Genomic DNA, 16,670 nt, shown 5'->3' with positions numbered 1-16,670 from the left:
AATACAAATAATTCTTCTAGTATATTTTGTGAAACCTTTCATACATACTTATACTAAAACATTATTTGTTGTTTATCTGAAAATGAAACTGGACTGAGCATGTTGTATTTTATGACATTTCTACCGCAAGAGAAACTGTCAGTTTTAAACATCTGCTGTTCCTAGAGAGCGAGAGCTTGCTTATAACAGCATCAATCACCAGCTCTTACAGCTCTTTTACTGTGTACTTCTCTCTCCTTTCCACTCCACCTACCCTCCTCCACATTCAAAGCCGAAAGGGTCAGAAACAGCAGCTAGCGTGAACGGGAGGTGGTAAGACAATAAAAAGAACAGAAATCAGCTTCCTTCTGCCCCTCAAGGCGGATAGCAGTGTCAGGTCCCTCCAGGTCTTGGCTGGTGGAAGAGGGTAGGGGATATCCTATCTCTGAAGGAAGATTTGAGTGTTGATAACAAAGTTGCATTTCCACATTCTGTGTATTAACACCTGTTCAAAGTACCAAGTCTATAGATCTACGTTGCTAGTCTATAGGTACATGACAATAAAATAAGTACTTTTCAAATTTTATGTGCTTCAGTATTTTGAGATTAATCATTTAAAAGATTAATAACTTGGGGCATCTGACTCAGTCGGTTAAGCAGCCAACTCTTGATTTCTGCTCAGATCATGATCTCACGATTCATGAGTTTGAGCCCCCTGTCAGGCTCTGCACTGACAGTGCAGAACCTGCTTGGGATTCTCTATCACCCTCTCCCTCTGCCCCTCCCCCACTTGCACTCTCTCTTTCTCTCCTAAAATAAGTAAAATAAACTTATTTTTTTAAATAAAAGAGTAATAATTCTAAAAGGATAACTCTAAAAAATTAACTTTGCATATTGTAGTAATACCACTTATAAAATATCTAAGTATTATTGGAAAGCACTAAATATTAATGAATATTAATAAAACTTTTCTATGTGATAATTTATTTTCTTTTTAAATCTATATTTTTTATCAATCTCTACACCAAACATGAGGCTCAAACTCACAACCCCAAGATAAAGAGTCATATGCTCTTCTAGCTGAGCCAGGCAGGCACCCCACTATATAGTTTGATAGAGAGATTTTCTATCTTTATATAGAAATGCATCTATAGATTTTCTAATCTTTTGTGTCACAGATTTTTTTCAGTACTTTCCTATTGAGGTGTAATTACACCAAATAAAGTTCATTGATTTAAGTATATAATGTGATTTATAGACATTCATATCAGAATATTTTAAGAATCTAATGAATACTATTATTTCACATGTGCAAAAACACAGATTTTGTTTCGTACAATTTCAGGGTGTTTATTTACCTTTAAAGCCCATCCATCAATAACAAAATTTTTGCTCTAGGTCTTTTCCTCTGGACTGGTGGTTGATTATTTGAGACAATGACTTCACAAATCTATTATACTTATGTATCAGAATTTCTTAATATTGAGTCTAATGTTTGTAAATATAAACTTTATCTTTTTATATGAATGCTAACTATAAATGCTATGTTCTTATCTACAGGATTAGCAGAATGTACTATGACCTTTTTTTTTTTCTTTCAGGTGCAGGTTTACTTTTTCCATCTTTCAGTGGGAATTCCTATCTAGAATTACCTTTTTTTATAACCCTGGATGAGTTCACATGTGTTCCAGGGAAGGAACATAACAGAACTGTTACCATCTACTTGACTATAAAAACAAACACTTTGAATGGAACTATTCTCTACAGTGAGTATTAAATGTTTGACTTCCTATATGTCAGTTTTCTTTCTTAAATGTTAACCTATTGAAGCAATGAATTATTCATTTAAATATTGTAGGAAAACTTTTCTAGCTTAGTGCATGAAGCATTACCAAAAGAAAATCTTAGTTCTTTCTAGTTTTCTTAAGAAGTTTCTTTAATTTATGAGTTTTTCAATGGAACATGACTTACAAACAGGCTCTGAACCAGCAAGGAAGAATATAGCAAGCATATGAATTTGATGGCATATGGCTATAGCAGTAAAACATAAATGCTTCAAATGTTTCAGAGCATATTTTTATAATATAAATCACTAAATATGAATTGAATTCAATACTTAGTAATTTGTAAAATGGCATTCCAAAGCTGAGGTTCATTCGATAATTGGGAAAATTTCCTATCACACTTTTAGCGTTATCTTAGCTGGTTAGAAAAATAGTATAGTATTAACAGTATTTATTTAAGGAAATGCATCTATATCAAGGTTTCCCTAATTACACAATGTGCTCACAGGGATTTCTATAACCAGAATTTATAGATTTCTTTCTTCTATGGCTGAACATCACTAAAGTATATTCCGTGCAGTATTCCAAATATGATAATGTTTTTTTTTTCTTTTTTTCTTTTGAAATGAATATACAATAGTTTTAACAATTCCCTCTATTGGAGGTATAATGTCTTCAGTGCTTAGATAGATTATCCATTCTAGGGAAAGTCATTATTTCTAAAAATATTTTCTACTCTACTTTGAAATATTTTGCAAACTTGAGTCATCATTTTGTACTTTCCAAAAAAATTAAACCTTTTTATTAATGGCTATAAGTAAAATGCTTAAAAGAAGCATTTATTGGAAAACGGGGTGAAATTAGAAGTTTTGAATATTAAAACGGAAAACTTGGGGCACCTGGGTAGCTCAGTTGGTTGAGTGTTCAACTCTTCATTTTGGCTCAGGTCATGATCCCAGGGTCATGAGATCAAGCCCTTGTATCAGGCTCCATGCTGGGCATGGAACATGCTTGAGATTCTCTCTCTCCCTCCTGCTGCCCATATCTCCTGCTTTCATCATATATATAATATATCCATCTATATATATATTAAATTATTATATATTAAAAATTATATACATTAAAAATAAATTTAAAAAAAATTTTAATGTTTATTTATTTTTGAGAGAGAGAGAGAGAAACAGAGCTTGAGTTGGGGAGGGGCAGAGAGAGGGGGAGACACAGAATCCCAAGCAGACTCCAGACTTCGAGCTATCAATGCAGAGCCCAACACAGGGCTCGAACTCATTAACTGTGGGACCATGACCTGAGCTGAAGTCCGGCAACCAACCAACTGAGCCACCCAGGCGCACCTACACTAAAAACAAATTTTAAACTGAAAACTTGTTATATTTTAGAAAGAAACTAATGTCAGAACTAGACAAACATTATTTATTTCCCAGGAGTGTAAGAACCCATGTTAAAATCATGGCTTTAGAATGAATTATTTATAAATCTGATTTATTTAGAGAGAGAGAGAGAAGAAAAAAAAGGAAAAGGAAAATTTGTTTTATGTATAAAACCTAAGTTGTGGTAGACAACCATGAAATTTGGAGGTAATAGTATATTGCAGGCGAAAGGAAACAAAACAAAACACAGAACAAAAGACACAAACATAACAATTTAAAGACACAAAGCAAAGTGATTTTCTGGCTTTGCAATTTTTTTTAAGTTATATAGAGTAAGACGGTGTTTTCTTGTAGAGAGTGTGTCTTTACCAACTAAAAACAGCTCATTGCCAAAGAAGCAGCCAGCCCCTGGGAAGTCTCCTCTGGGCTCATGCTCCTGGCTCATATCTATGCTTGTACTCAATGTGCTCTTTTTAAAAGCCATAAAAATACATGCCAAGCATATATACACCCTGTCCAAGTTGGTACTTTAATTTAAACCAATAAACTGAAGCGGATGTTAGTGCCATAAGATTATTCTTGCCTTTTATATCCAGTGACCTCCAAAAAAAAAAAAATCAAACTAGAAATTATTAAAAAAAAAAAACAAAACACCATACCTTTGTAATGATTATCAATTTCTGTCTTTGTCTTACATAATTGTTGTCCCAGAACTGGATACATCAAAGCTATTTACTCAAGCGAGTTTCATAGCCTGTGAATGGAGAAAATATTTTTGTCTAGAAAGCATTCTTTTGTTCATCTGTAGAGTGGTAATTTAATCCTACACTGTTGGGAATACCTCAGCAGAATGTTTCATGGGATTTTTGCTTTCAGCCCTCTTCGAATTTATCAACCTCATAAAAGCCTCACAACAGATGAACATGAAGATTTTTGTGATTCATTTAAACATCCGTAGTTTAAAAGGTGTCCCTTAACTTGACTTAAGGGCTAATTTTCTTTCCTTTGAAGTCAGTATATTACATGTAGGAGCAATTAAGAATAGTGAGGAAATTAGAACAGATGTTTCACTTTAGAGACTAGGAGTTGATTTTTGTCTGTTTTTTTGTTTTGTTTTGTTTGTTTTTTAGTTTTGTCATTTTCATTCCTGGACATTTCAGTAAAAACTCAAATCATTCTACAAACATTTATTGAATACTTGTGTTTTATATCACCCAATTTTAAAGGGAGGATAGAGAAATATCAGGTTGATAAGCCAGTGTCAGCTTTGAATTATATTCCTAGTTCAAAAGTGTAGATTTATCTTTTCTCAGTTTGCCTCACCAACTAATTGATGTTGAAAAGGAACAAAAGGAAGATAAAACTGAAATCCTTATGGGGTTACAGTAAAAATCCTTAGAAAGGATAGTTTAAAAAAGAACTCTCTGTGGGAGAGAGACAGCTCTGAGAACAGCAGTCAAGATGAAAAGAAAGCTTTTTGAATCTGCCACTGAACCAATTCAGAATTCTGGAACCCCGTCAAAGGAGCTACTAATAGGTCACGGGAGAAGGGATGAGACCACACAAAACTCTTTAGGTGCACTTTCAGAAAATGAGCTCTATTTGGCCAGCGGTATCAATCAGGAGGTTTCGTCATGAGATGTATTACTATGCAGTTGAATCCCATTCTGTGCTACTTCTTTGAAAAGAAATAAGCATGCCCTTTGGAAGTATGTGATCTTTGAGAAGTAGGAGCAGACATCTGACCAAGTTGCAGGAGGCAAATTACATGAGCAACTCCAGTGAGAGAACAAGATTCAGAAGCAATCTTTGTATTACTTAATATTTGTATTTGAGAAAGAAAGTATAAGAAGGGCTAGTCTTAGGTATTTATTCCAGGTAGAAATTGACAGAACAAGTAGGATCATTGGACCCTCCTTTTTCGTGCATTTGGGGAGGGCTAGAAGAAGAGATTTCTGAGATTGCTGAGGAAAACACATGAAATCTAAAGTATCATAACATCTGCTTTTCTCTATAAAATGATTCCCAGTAGGATACACAATATCTTCATTAGATACTTAGTACGCCAAGGCCAGTGAAATCCCACAGTAGTTCCTGACAGCATTTTAAAAATATCTTCTTTTCTTAGAGAAAAAAAGTGTGTTCAGTTTTAATCAATTTTACAATGTGCACTGTAAAATTCTTTGCATATCTTTGTCCCTCCTTGATAGCTCCCAGTGGAGCTTGCTCCAGACGGCTAGGAGAGGGAGTGGAGTGGAAAGCATGGTTGGATGAATTCATACATTGCCATTTACAAGATACACAAAAATTGCTTTTCATCTTATTTTTTTATGACAGGAAAGTCAAATTCAACAAATTTTAACTGAGTGCCAAGAAAGCACATCACACTCTTCTAGGCACTGTGACCTGTACAAAGAGAGATAAGAAATAACCTGTACCCTTTTCTCACCGTTTAGCTGACTGTAATAGGACTTAATTATAATAGGAGTAGAAATTAAGAACAAGGGCTGAGTAAAGAGATTCTTTACACTAGGAATCTGTGTTTATGTCTCTTCACCTAAATAGGGAACACTTAGTAATCTGGAATTATGTTTTACATCTCTCTTCCACCCACCTCCTCAGTACTTCACCAGTGCCTTGTGTAGAGTAAGGTTTTTAAGAATTGTTCATAAAGTTCTGTTGATGAGTTACTCAACTGTGATTGTTGTGATGAAAAATGAGTAGGTATTGAAACTATACTTTAAGAAACCATTCTGTTAGTAAGCAAGTTAAAAAAAATGGTGCAGATTTCAAGGATTTACTCAAAATTTAGCTTAAATCAAAGAGAATTTTATCCTGGGTCTATTTAACGACCAGGAGCATAACAGGGGTTGGCAGTTTTTTCTGTAATGGCCAAAGAGTAAATATTTTACGGGCCACACACTCTGTGTTACAACAGTTCAACTCTGCCAGTGTAGCGTGAAAGCAGCCATAGATAGTATGGGACTGTGAATGAATACAGCCGTGTTGCAAAAAATCTTTTACTTGCAGAACTGAACAATGGAAGAATTTGATCTGTGGGCTATAGTTTGCCAACCCTTGACCGAGAATGATGTGATTTGTTAGACGTCTCTTGAAAGAGAACATTGTGTTAAGAAAAATTAAACTCTATTTCTGTGATTGAAATTTATGAAGACATAAATCAGTGAGAGATACACAGTGTTTCTATGTAATTATATGTAATTATATCAAGAAATGGACCAGTGAGGAACAAACTTGCTTCTAACAGACAGAGGTAGGGGCAAAAACAAACAAATGAGCCCATTCAAGGATTGGAATTGGTGCCATGCCCACCTCAAGAACAGTAAAATCCAGTGATTAAGAAAATTACTATGGAGCTAGACTATCTGGCTCTGCCCTCTGGGCAAATTACTTAACATCTCTGTGCCTCAGTATCTGTAAAATGGAATCGTATTATTTGTAATAATACCAAAGATATGAAAATTTCGTTGTAAGGATGGGGAGAGTTAACACATGTAATATGCTTAAAATTGTGTTTGGTGTATGACAACATGAAGTCAATGCTAAATATCTTCTTCAGCTAATGTTCTAATCCTTCCTCTCTCATAACTTGCCTGGTAAGGAGTCTTGGGAATTAGATGCCCAGGATGCTATGTTCTTATCTAATAGGTGTCCTTAACATTACATCCATGTGATAGACATACCACCCTGGGAAAGAATATTTAGACTATAAAAAATCTTGGAATCAGGAATGAGACAGTAATGGAGCAAACAGTAGATGCAATTTTTTGTTTCATTTTTAACCATTTCATCCAAATGAGGAGGATACATTTCCTGTAAGAATCTTGTATTGTGAGTTGTATTTTCTTTCCTGGTTAAGCACAATTAGCAGCCGAGGCAAGATTAAAATAGGGTCTCAATAAATTTTAGCAACTGGCCCAGAAGCCACTCAGCAGCAGCATGTAATAAACATGTGTTAATAATTAATTCTGTGCGCCAGGCTGCTGCCACAGTGTAGCAGTTCTCCTGGAACTTCTCTGCCTCCCATCCTTTCACAGACCAACCAGATCACCCCAACCACGTTCTAACTACTAAAATGTGTTACTGCTCATGTTGCCCCCGTTGCTCTAAGATGTCTTCAACCCTGAGCCACTGCTGCTAAGATTGATACTGGGTTTGCTGCTGCTACATACAAATAAAGACCTTTAAGGAGAGCCAGGAAAGGGGAATTCTTCAGCTACAGTCAAAACACATGTGCTCAACAGAGAACTCGATGCAAATTCAGGGAATAGTTTTTGTTACATGCCATGAAGGCGCCACCAGGGACGGAGAGATCATCCGCTTACTGCCATAGGCAGTCCTGATCAAAATGTCAGTAGGTAACCAAAGGTAGACGTGAACCCAAGTTAGCTGTGAATTAATTGTACAACACAAGATAAATCAATTAACCTTTCTGTATTTCAGTTTGATGACAAATAATGCAGATGAATTTTTATTTTCAAGTTCACGGGGTCTGAAAATGTATATAGGGCACCTGCGTGGCTCAGTTGGTCAAGTCTTTGACTTTGGGTCAGGTCATGATCTCATGGTTCATGAGTTCGAGCCCCACATAGGGCTCTGCACTGGTAATGGGGAGCCTGCCTGGGATTCTCTCTCTCTCCCTCTCTGTCTGCCCCTCCCTCACTCACACTTTCTTTCTCTCTCTCTCTCTCTCTCTGTCTCTAAAAATAAATAAACTTAATAAAAAAAAAAAAGAAAGAAAGAAAGTGTGAGGCACCTGGGTGGCTCAGTTGGTTGAGCATCCAACTTTGGCTCAGGTGGTGATCTTGTGGTTTGTGAGTTCGAGCCCCACATCGAGCTCAGTGCTGACAGCTCAGAGCCTGGAGCCTGCTGCTGATTCTGTGTCTCCTGTCTCTCTGCCCTCCCTTGCTCACATTCTGTCAATCTCTCTCACAAAAATAAGTAAGCATTAATTTATTTAATTGTATATAAAAGTGTTTTTGAAAAATACAAAGTAACATATAAAGGTATGAAGGGATTTTTTGTTTTGTAAGAAATGGTAGAAATCTATATCACTTTATGGAAATTTCCAAATTGGACCATCTGTATACCTGATTTAATAAGCATACTATCTGTATTCATCACTATCGAGCCTATAAGGAATGGTGAATTTTATTTTAATACAAACTGATGACCAGTTGTTTATTTGTACATGAACTCAAATCAAACTGTCATTGATGTTTGGGAGCACTCATTACAATAGTTCCAATAGAGAAAAATTCGCATTTTTAATGGAAGTGGTACCATATAAACCATAATTACTCTCTTGAGTATTTCAATTAAGTGATAAAGTATCTATGCTTAGAAATTTTTGGGTCTACAACTCAATATAATAACCAAGCAAACCAAAATTATAAAAACTTGAGGACATAATTCTTTCCTCTCTCTGGCTTATTTCATTATTATTCCTTTCTTGTAAGACTAAATGTATACTGTATACTGTATAACATGTATATACATATATGCTATGTATATAATTTATACATTTTAGACTCAATTATTAGGGTTATCTCTCTAAAATGCTATGATATGATATCTAGAAACTAGAGTTCTGTAATTTTTAAGTAATTATTAACATTTATTGTTCTAAGCAGCAGTTTCTATATTTAATAAATCTTAAATCAGGAGATACAATTGATGATTTCATTAGTATAAATTGGGGAATTACAGACTTTGTAAAGTTTCAAAATATTTTCTGCATAAATATTCAGAAAAACTCAAGACATAAAGGATTCATTGAAAAAATTACTACACAGCCTAAACGCATAAAGAATCCTTTCAAAAAGGATAAGTTCACACTTCTCTGCTAATGGATCATCAAATGTCTTTTCAGCGAAACAACAGAATGACTCTCTTTCAATGGCTTAATATTGACATCTTCCACAGCCTTCAAGTCCTGTCCAAGGCAGCACAGATTGGATATTATGGGGAAAAAGACACTGCTCTTCACATTTGTCATATATCACAGAAAGAGAGATGCACATTTTCTTGATATTTTTGGGTTCAATGAGCACTGTTGAACTAAATTTAATGTGGCATATGGATTACTCAGCCCATAAAGTTTATTACAAAAATATACATCTGACAGTAGTCATTACTTATGATTTTATTTAGAAGTTCTATTTTGAAAATTTTATATTTTATTTTACTAATTGCCAGTAATTTTTCATTTTTTTTATTATAGTTGTGTTTGAAAACATGTTTTTAGTACTTGTGAGATAATAGAAATATATATATTTGTCTCTGCCTCCAGTTACTGACACAAAGCTCCTAAAACCCTTGTAATTTCTTCAGTGATAACACTATGAGCATCTCTTGTTCTAATATTTGTCTTTGACCCTGTCCCTTCACACCAGGCTTCTAAAACTTTAGTAATTTGTAAGTGATAAATGCAGTAGGAGCATATTCTGTTCTAATAAGGGACTCTGGGTGGGATTCTGGATGGCTCCTTGGTGGGGGCTGGTCACCAGATAGACCAAACTTATGATTGATGCTTGGGATTTTCAGTCTAAGCCCCCCACCCTCCACAGAGGAGAGAGGGGCTGGAAATGGGGTTAATAACTGATCATGCTTACACAAGGAAGCCTCCACAAAATCCCAGTATCTCTCAGAGAGCTTCCAGGTGGGCAAATTCATCCTCATCAGGAGGGTGAAGCACTCAACTCCACAGGTACAGAAACTTCTGCTCTTGGACCCTCCTATTCCTTACCCTATGTATCTCTTCATCTGGATGTTCATCTATTTTCTTTATCATGTCCTTTAATAAACTAGTAAATGTGTTTTCCTGAGTTCTGTGAACACCTCTAGCAAATTAATCAATCTTTAGAATGTCTGATCTATAGCCAGTTGGTCAGAAGCACTGGTGATAACCTGGGCTTGCAACTGATATCTGAGGTATGAATTGTAGGTGGGGGGCAGGGGGCAGCAGTCTCATGGGACACCTAACTTGTAAGGTCTGACACTGTCTCCAGGTAGGTAGTGTCCAAGTTGAAATAAATAGTAGGACACTCAAATAGTGTCACAGAGAATTGCATGTATGGGGAAAAACCTCCACACGTTTGGCAATCAGAAGTGAAGTGTTTTATTTGAGGAGTAAAGGAGACCCATGGGAAAGAAAAACACCGTAGAAAAGTAGGGTTTTCCCTACATAGGAAAGTAGAAAATGGAATTTTTGTACCATAGTACTATTTGTGAAAGACAAACAGTTCTTCCTGAGTGTTTATTCATAGCTTTTCTCTAAGTATTTTCTCAAAATATAGGTTTGTGATGCAAAGTTAGTTGATTTAAAAAAATTTTTTTTTCAACGTTTTTTATTTATTTTTGGGACAGAGAGAGACAGAGCATGAACGGGGGAGGGGCAGAGAGAGAGGGAGACACAGAATCGGAAACAGGCTCCAGGCTCCGAGCCATCAGCCCAGAGCCCGACGCGGGGCTCGAACTCACGGACCGCGAGATCGTGACCTGGCTGAAGTCGGACGCTTAACCGACTGCGCCACCCAGGCGCCCCAAAAGTTAGTTGATTTTAAAGTGAAAAAATCAATCTATCAAACAATATGAACTGTATTCCCTGAAATGGATAATTTGCTATTGAATCATGCAAATACATCAGTAACCTGAGGTCTTCCATTGCCCCCTCCCACCATCATGTTACCAGCAAAACATTCTGAATTCCTTTAAAAGTATTACTATATAAAACAAGAAATCGCTTATTAATAGAATAAGTCCAAATGATGAGTTTAAAACTGTTACTATTTGGCACACTAGAGGAAAAACTATGCTTAATTGTTCATTTTTATTTCATTCCCATTACCTTTATTAAAGCTGCCTTTTTGTGTTCTATATCACAGGGTAGCTCTGGTTCATGATGGGATGTTGATGTACTTGGATAAGACCGTTTATCCCTGTCATTGATTTTAGTGACTGTGCTTCCTTTAAAAATAACTCATTCTTGCATTGTACTACATATATCTTGTTTAATGTATATAATTTTTAAAATTCAGTTTTTGAAGCTTTGAAAAACAGACCTTGTACATATGGTACAACAGCTTGACCTAAATGTTCAACTTTCTTCTACTCTACTCCGTATATCGTATTTTTAAGCCTTATCTTGAAAATAGGAGTTTGAAATGATAATATACTTTAGAAATATTAAGTAATAGAAACTTCAGGGTAAAAATGGGGAAAAGAACCAGATACCAGACTGTCAGTTAGTGCATAGCGAAATGAACCACCCTCCCCTCTCCCAAAATGATAGGGGTGGAGAACAAGCCAAGAATTCAAGAAAAAAACAATTTTATGACATTCTATGATATAACTAACCTTTTATATATCCAAGAAGAGAAAACACAAGATGCTGGTACAGAGTGTTGCATTTCTAAAGGTGCTCTCATTGCCCCCAGCTTCCTCCCCTCAGTAAAAAGAGGAGTCATAGATAATCCTAAATCCTTAATCATACCATCAAATTCAGAGAAAAGCAGCCTAAGAAACTGAATAGGAAGTCATGGAGAAAATAAGGAAAAACTCTGAAGAACAGAAGCCCAGAAGACTGCTAATGGATCTGAGGGGAGGCAGAAAAGGTAAAGCTGCATCGCTCTCTGCCAGGAACTGGACTAATTTGGGGTATTGTACAGCTGCAGTCTTCAGAAGTGTGATAAAAACCTAGATGGGTTGAGTGGGCTCCAAGAAAGGGCATTTATGAGGATCTCAAGAATTTATTTTCAGCCATATTCATTATGCCCTTTGCTACTCATACTTCGTTATTAAATCTTTAATGCTGTTATTCTGTCCAATTTGTTTTCTTCCGCAATATCAATTTAATCTAAATTATTTTTTACTATATTTCACTTTGTGTTTCTCTTACCAAATTTATATTCTTAATAAGCTCTACAGCACAAAGTACTCATGGGAAATCTGTTTCTTAGATTTTGTATGTCCCCAAATTTTCTGATTTTCAACTGTATTTTGAATCCTTTTCTGTCTTCCTACCCGATCTCGGTCATTCATAAGGGTGGGCATCTCTATCCAGTCCAAGACTGCTATGTTGCTTAACACCAGGGAACCCCCTTTGCATTGTATTCTATGTGAATTTTTCTCCTTGAGTTGGTTTTGGTTTTCTTTGCTATCATATAATGTGACTCATTTCTCCTAATATACCTCAAAATTTCAAAAACTGAAATTAGCTTATTTTCTTTGTTAAAAGGCTAATTTTCAAAAAGATATATAAAATGAGCACACATCAAAAATTTTATTTAACCTCTTAATGAGGGAACTGGTAAGATACTATGACTAGTTCAGAGGAGAAGTCAAGGAGTAGAGACATATATATACATGTATGTATATATATATATATATACATACATGTATATATATATATATATATATATATATATACACATGTATGTATATATATATGAGATTAAGGAATTTTGAAGCGAATTTACAAATAGATGGAAAGCAAGTCTACCTACGGAGTAACAATCAGTTGCACTTCACTAGACACAATCAGTTTGAATTGCTGTAGACAAGAATAACTCAAATTATTATTAGTTTTCATCAACTTACAAAGTTGTAAAATATCTGAAAGATAAAGACAGGTGAGGAGCACCTGAATGGGTAAGCTAGGTTTTTTTTTTCCTATTTCAGATTCTTTCACAATTTCTCCTGATACCTTTCTCTGAACCATTCGTTGAAATCCAAGCGTTGCTTGTGTTCTACTCTTATAGAGCCTGAAACATGGGGGGAGAGATAACTTAAGTTTCCTGACATTCTTAATGAGATGTTAAAGAAACATTTGTCTGGGGTTCAGTGATACTTTACATTTCACTTTGGTTTCTTTTTTTTTTTCTCTTTCAAATTGATGTGAGCTCTGACACAGAGATATTTCAAGTTTATCTAGATCCTTGAGCATCTCCAGGGTCCTTTCAGATGTCCATAACATCAAAATTATTTTTTTCAAAATTATTTTTTAATAAAACCAAGATATTTGCCTTTTTCACTGTGTTGATGGACATTTGCACTCAGGGTACAAAAGTCACAGTAGATACAGTATCTGGCACCTAGTGTCATGGCGGAGTACATTTGTACACCCAAATTGTACTCATTTTATTCTGTTCCACTAGGCACTCAAAGTAAAAATCAACATAAAAATGCCCTAATAGTGCAGAAAATGCATTCATTTTTTAAAATTCTCAATCCTTGTGTATGCAACTTTTTAATGTGCTGTGCATAAAAGCAAAAGTATACATCAAAGCAAGTCTGGTGCATACCAATGTATAATCACTGTCTTGAGGAATAACACTTGTGCAATTTTTTTAAGTTGCTAGTTGAAGTAGCCATTATGAAAACATGACTTGAAAAATAACTAAAAGATAATCTGTGGCTCTTCAAATTTGAATGTTTTGCAGCCATTTTCTCAAAAATTAACAAAGTAAGCCTGCCATTTTGAGGAAAGCAGCTGACAGTATTTGTTTCCCAATAATAAACCTCAAGATTTCTAGTAAAAATTAGAATTTTGGAAAATGTATATTCTTCACAATGAGCTTCAGAGCTTCACCATGGTTTCTGATGAGTTCAGTAGTAATAATAACTAAGGTGATTTTTTAATATGATATAATAAAATGTCAATCTTTGAAAGATATCCATTACTCAGTGAATCAGTATTTTTCAAATAACCAATAAATGATGTTACAAAATCCTGCAAAGGTAAAATATCCATTTAAAATGCAAGAAAGACTAATGGAATTTTAATGTAACAGAGGATGTAAAGATTATTAGTATAGTTCCAGATTCCACATTGCAGCTATACTTTAAGGAACTACCACTTATCCAATTTGTGTATGTTTAAAAAGACAGTTTAAATAATGCTAATTTTCCAGTTACATTCACTGTGAAGCTGGAGTTCATGTACTTCCACCAAAGCAACAATTCACAATAGATTGAATACAGAAGTAGATATGAAAATCCAACAGCTTTTGTTAAACTTAACATTGAAAAGTATTGTAAAAGTAAAGAATACTCCTCTATTTTTGTTTTGTAAGATATGATTACTTTTCACAAAATATGTTATTTAGGTTAATGTGTAATGGATTTTATTATTGTTATTTTTAAATAAGCTACTCAAATGTTTGAAAAATTTCTCAGCTTTAAATTCTTTTTTTTTTTTTTTTTCAGTTTTAAATTCTAATCCAATAGGGGCGCCTGGGTGGCTCAGTCGGTTAAGCTTCCGACTTCACCTCAGGTCACAATCTCGCGGTCCGCGAGTTCGAGCCCCGCATCAGGCTCTGGGCTGATGGCTCACAGCCTGGATCTTGCTTCCGATTCTGTGTCTCCCTCTGTCTCTGCCCCTCCCCCGTTCATGCTGTGTCTCTCTCTGTCTTAAAAATAAATAAACGTTAAAAAAAAATAAAAAAAAATACATGTACAATATCATTTTGCTCTAATGAAAAATTCTCTCTCTACATATCTATCCATTTATCTGTATTAAAGCTGGCCATTTTTGAGGGTTGTAATTTCAGGTTGGTTTAGTATGCTAATGTTGGTATTTTTCTTAAAGTCATTATCTTAAATACGTATATTCACAATAATAAAAGAAAAAAAGGAAACAAAGATACTCAAAAATATTAAAAATATATATTTCACAAATATCTGAGAATTCAGTAAATACATAATAAATACACAGTAAGAATTACTTGCTTTGATTTTGGATCAATTGGAAACCAAAAGAGAAAGAAATGAAAATTGACCCCTGTAGTTTCCTATGGCTGCTGTAGCAAATTACCATATATTTAGTGTCTTAAAACAAGAGAAAGTTATTTTCTTACAGTTCTGGAAGCCATAAGTCCAAAATGTGTCTTAGAAGCCTCAAATGATGTTGCAGCTTTGGCTCTTTCTGGAGGCTCTAGATGAGAACCTGTTCCTTGCCTCTCCAGCTTCTGGTGGCCACTTGCCTTCCTTGGCTTGTGGCTGCATCACGCCAGTCTCCACCTCTGTAGTCACATAGCCTATCCTCTTCCATTGTCAAATCTCCCTCTGCTTCCCTTTTAGAAGGACACATGTGACTAAATTTTAACACAACCAGATAATCCACAATAATCTCATCTCAAAGTCTTTCAATTAGTTACACCTGCAAAGTCTCTTTTACCATATAAGATTAACATTCACAGGTTCCAGCAATTCGGACATGGATATCTTTGGTGGTCATTATCCAACCTATCACAACCACTGCTTCACATCATGTACAGAAATCGATTCTACATAAAATATAGATGTTTAAAAAGCTTACAAAAGATAAGCTAAGAAAATAACCTTATAATTTTGAACCAAAAATATCTTAAAGGTGACATAAAAAGCACTAATTACAACCATAAAGGAAACAATAAATAGACCTGCGCCAAAATTAAGACCATATGGGGCACCTAGGTGGCTCAGTTGGTTAAACATCAGACTACTGATATCAGTTCACATCATGATCTCACAGCTGTGGGATCAAGCCCCACATGGAGCTGTAAGCTGATGGAGCTCCAAGCTGAGCAAGGGGCCTCCCTGGGATTCTCTTCTGACCCTCCCTGACTTGTGGGTGCACACACTCTCTAAATAAGTAAACATTAAAAAAAGATTGTTAAAAAAATCTATGTACTTACATATATGTCTAAAGTTGATTATTAAGTGAAGAGAGAAAGATGAATAAGGCTACTTATTGCATTATTTTTTAAAAACTTTTTAATGTTCATTTATTTTTGAGAGAGAGCGAAAGAAAGGGGTGGGAGAGGGGCAGAGAGACAGGGAGACAGAGAACCCAAAGCAGGCTCCATGCTGTCAGCCCAAAGTCGACTGTGGGGCTTGAACCCACAAACTGTGAGATCATGACCTGAGCCACCCAGGCATCCCCATTATTTTATTTTAAAAAATAAAACTAAGGCTATATAAATATTTGGGTGTGTGTGTGTATATATATATATATATATACACACACACACCACACATGATAGAAAAGAATACCTCAAAGTGGGATGAAAGAATGAGCTGGAGAAAGGGAAAATATTTCTTTTTTTATTGATTTTTTAATTTTTTATGAAAGACAAATAAAAATTATAATACAAATAAGTAACGATAATAATAAACCAAGTTCTGTAGTACTCAACAGGTGCCAGAGACTTTTATTATTTTATTTAATTATCACAATAATTCTAATAATTACTGCTCTCTTCATCCCATTATAGTATATGAGGAAACTGAGGCTCAGGATAAGATCATCTTGCTATTAAGAACAGAGGCAGAAGTTAACAGAAGTTAATTTCATGTGAAGTTAAATGCTGTTAATGCCATGCTAGTCTCAGCCTGTGAAAAATAATGTATATTTCTGATATAGTATTACTACATTGAATAGTTATCTAATAATACTCCTAGCCATCTCACTAAGTCATTAGTCCTAGGGGACAAAAGATTGTGTTTTTTGAAAGAA

General features: G+C 35.1%; 1 protein-coding gene across 1 annotated transcript in view; it reads left to right on the top strand.

Moving 5' to 3' along the window:
- Window positions 1-16,670, top strand: part of LOC131515417 (protein eyes shut homolog) — a 779,912-nt gene that overhangs the window by 468,988 nt on the left and 294,254 nt on the right. The window contains exon 10 of the mRNA XM_058736156.1: window positions 1,581-1,745. Within this exon, the coding sequence (XP_058592139.1) occupies window positions 1,581-1,745 (165 nt within the window). The remainder of the gene's footprint in view (window positions 1-1,580; window positions 1,746-16,670) is intronic.

This window comes from Neofelis nebulosa, chromosome 6 (assembly GCF_028018385.1).
Source record: "Neofelis nebulosa isolate mNeoNeb1 chromosome 6, mNeoNeb1.pri, whole genome shotgun sequence".
Taxonomy (NCBI): domain Eukaryota; kingdom Metazoa; phylum Chordata; class Mammalia; order Carnivora; family Felidae; genus Neofelis; species Neofelis nebulosa.
Note: the sequence above shows the minus strand (reverse complement) of the source record. Positions and strands in the feature narration are given on the sequence as shown.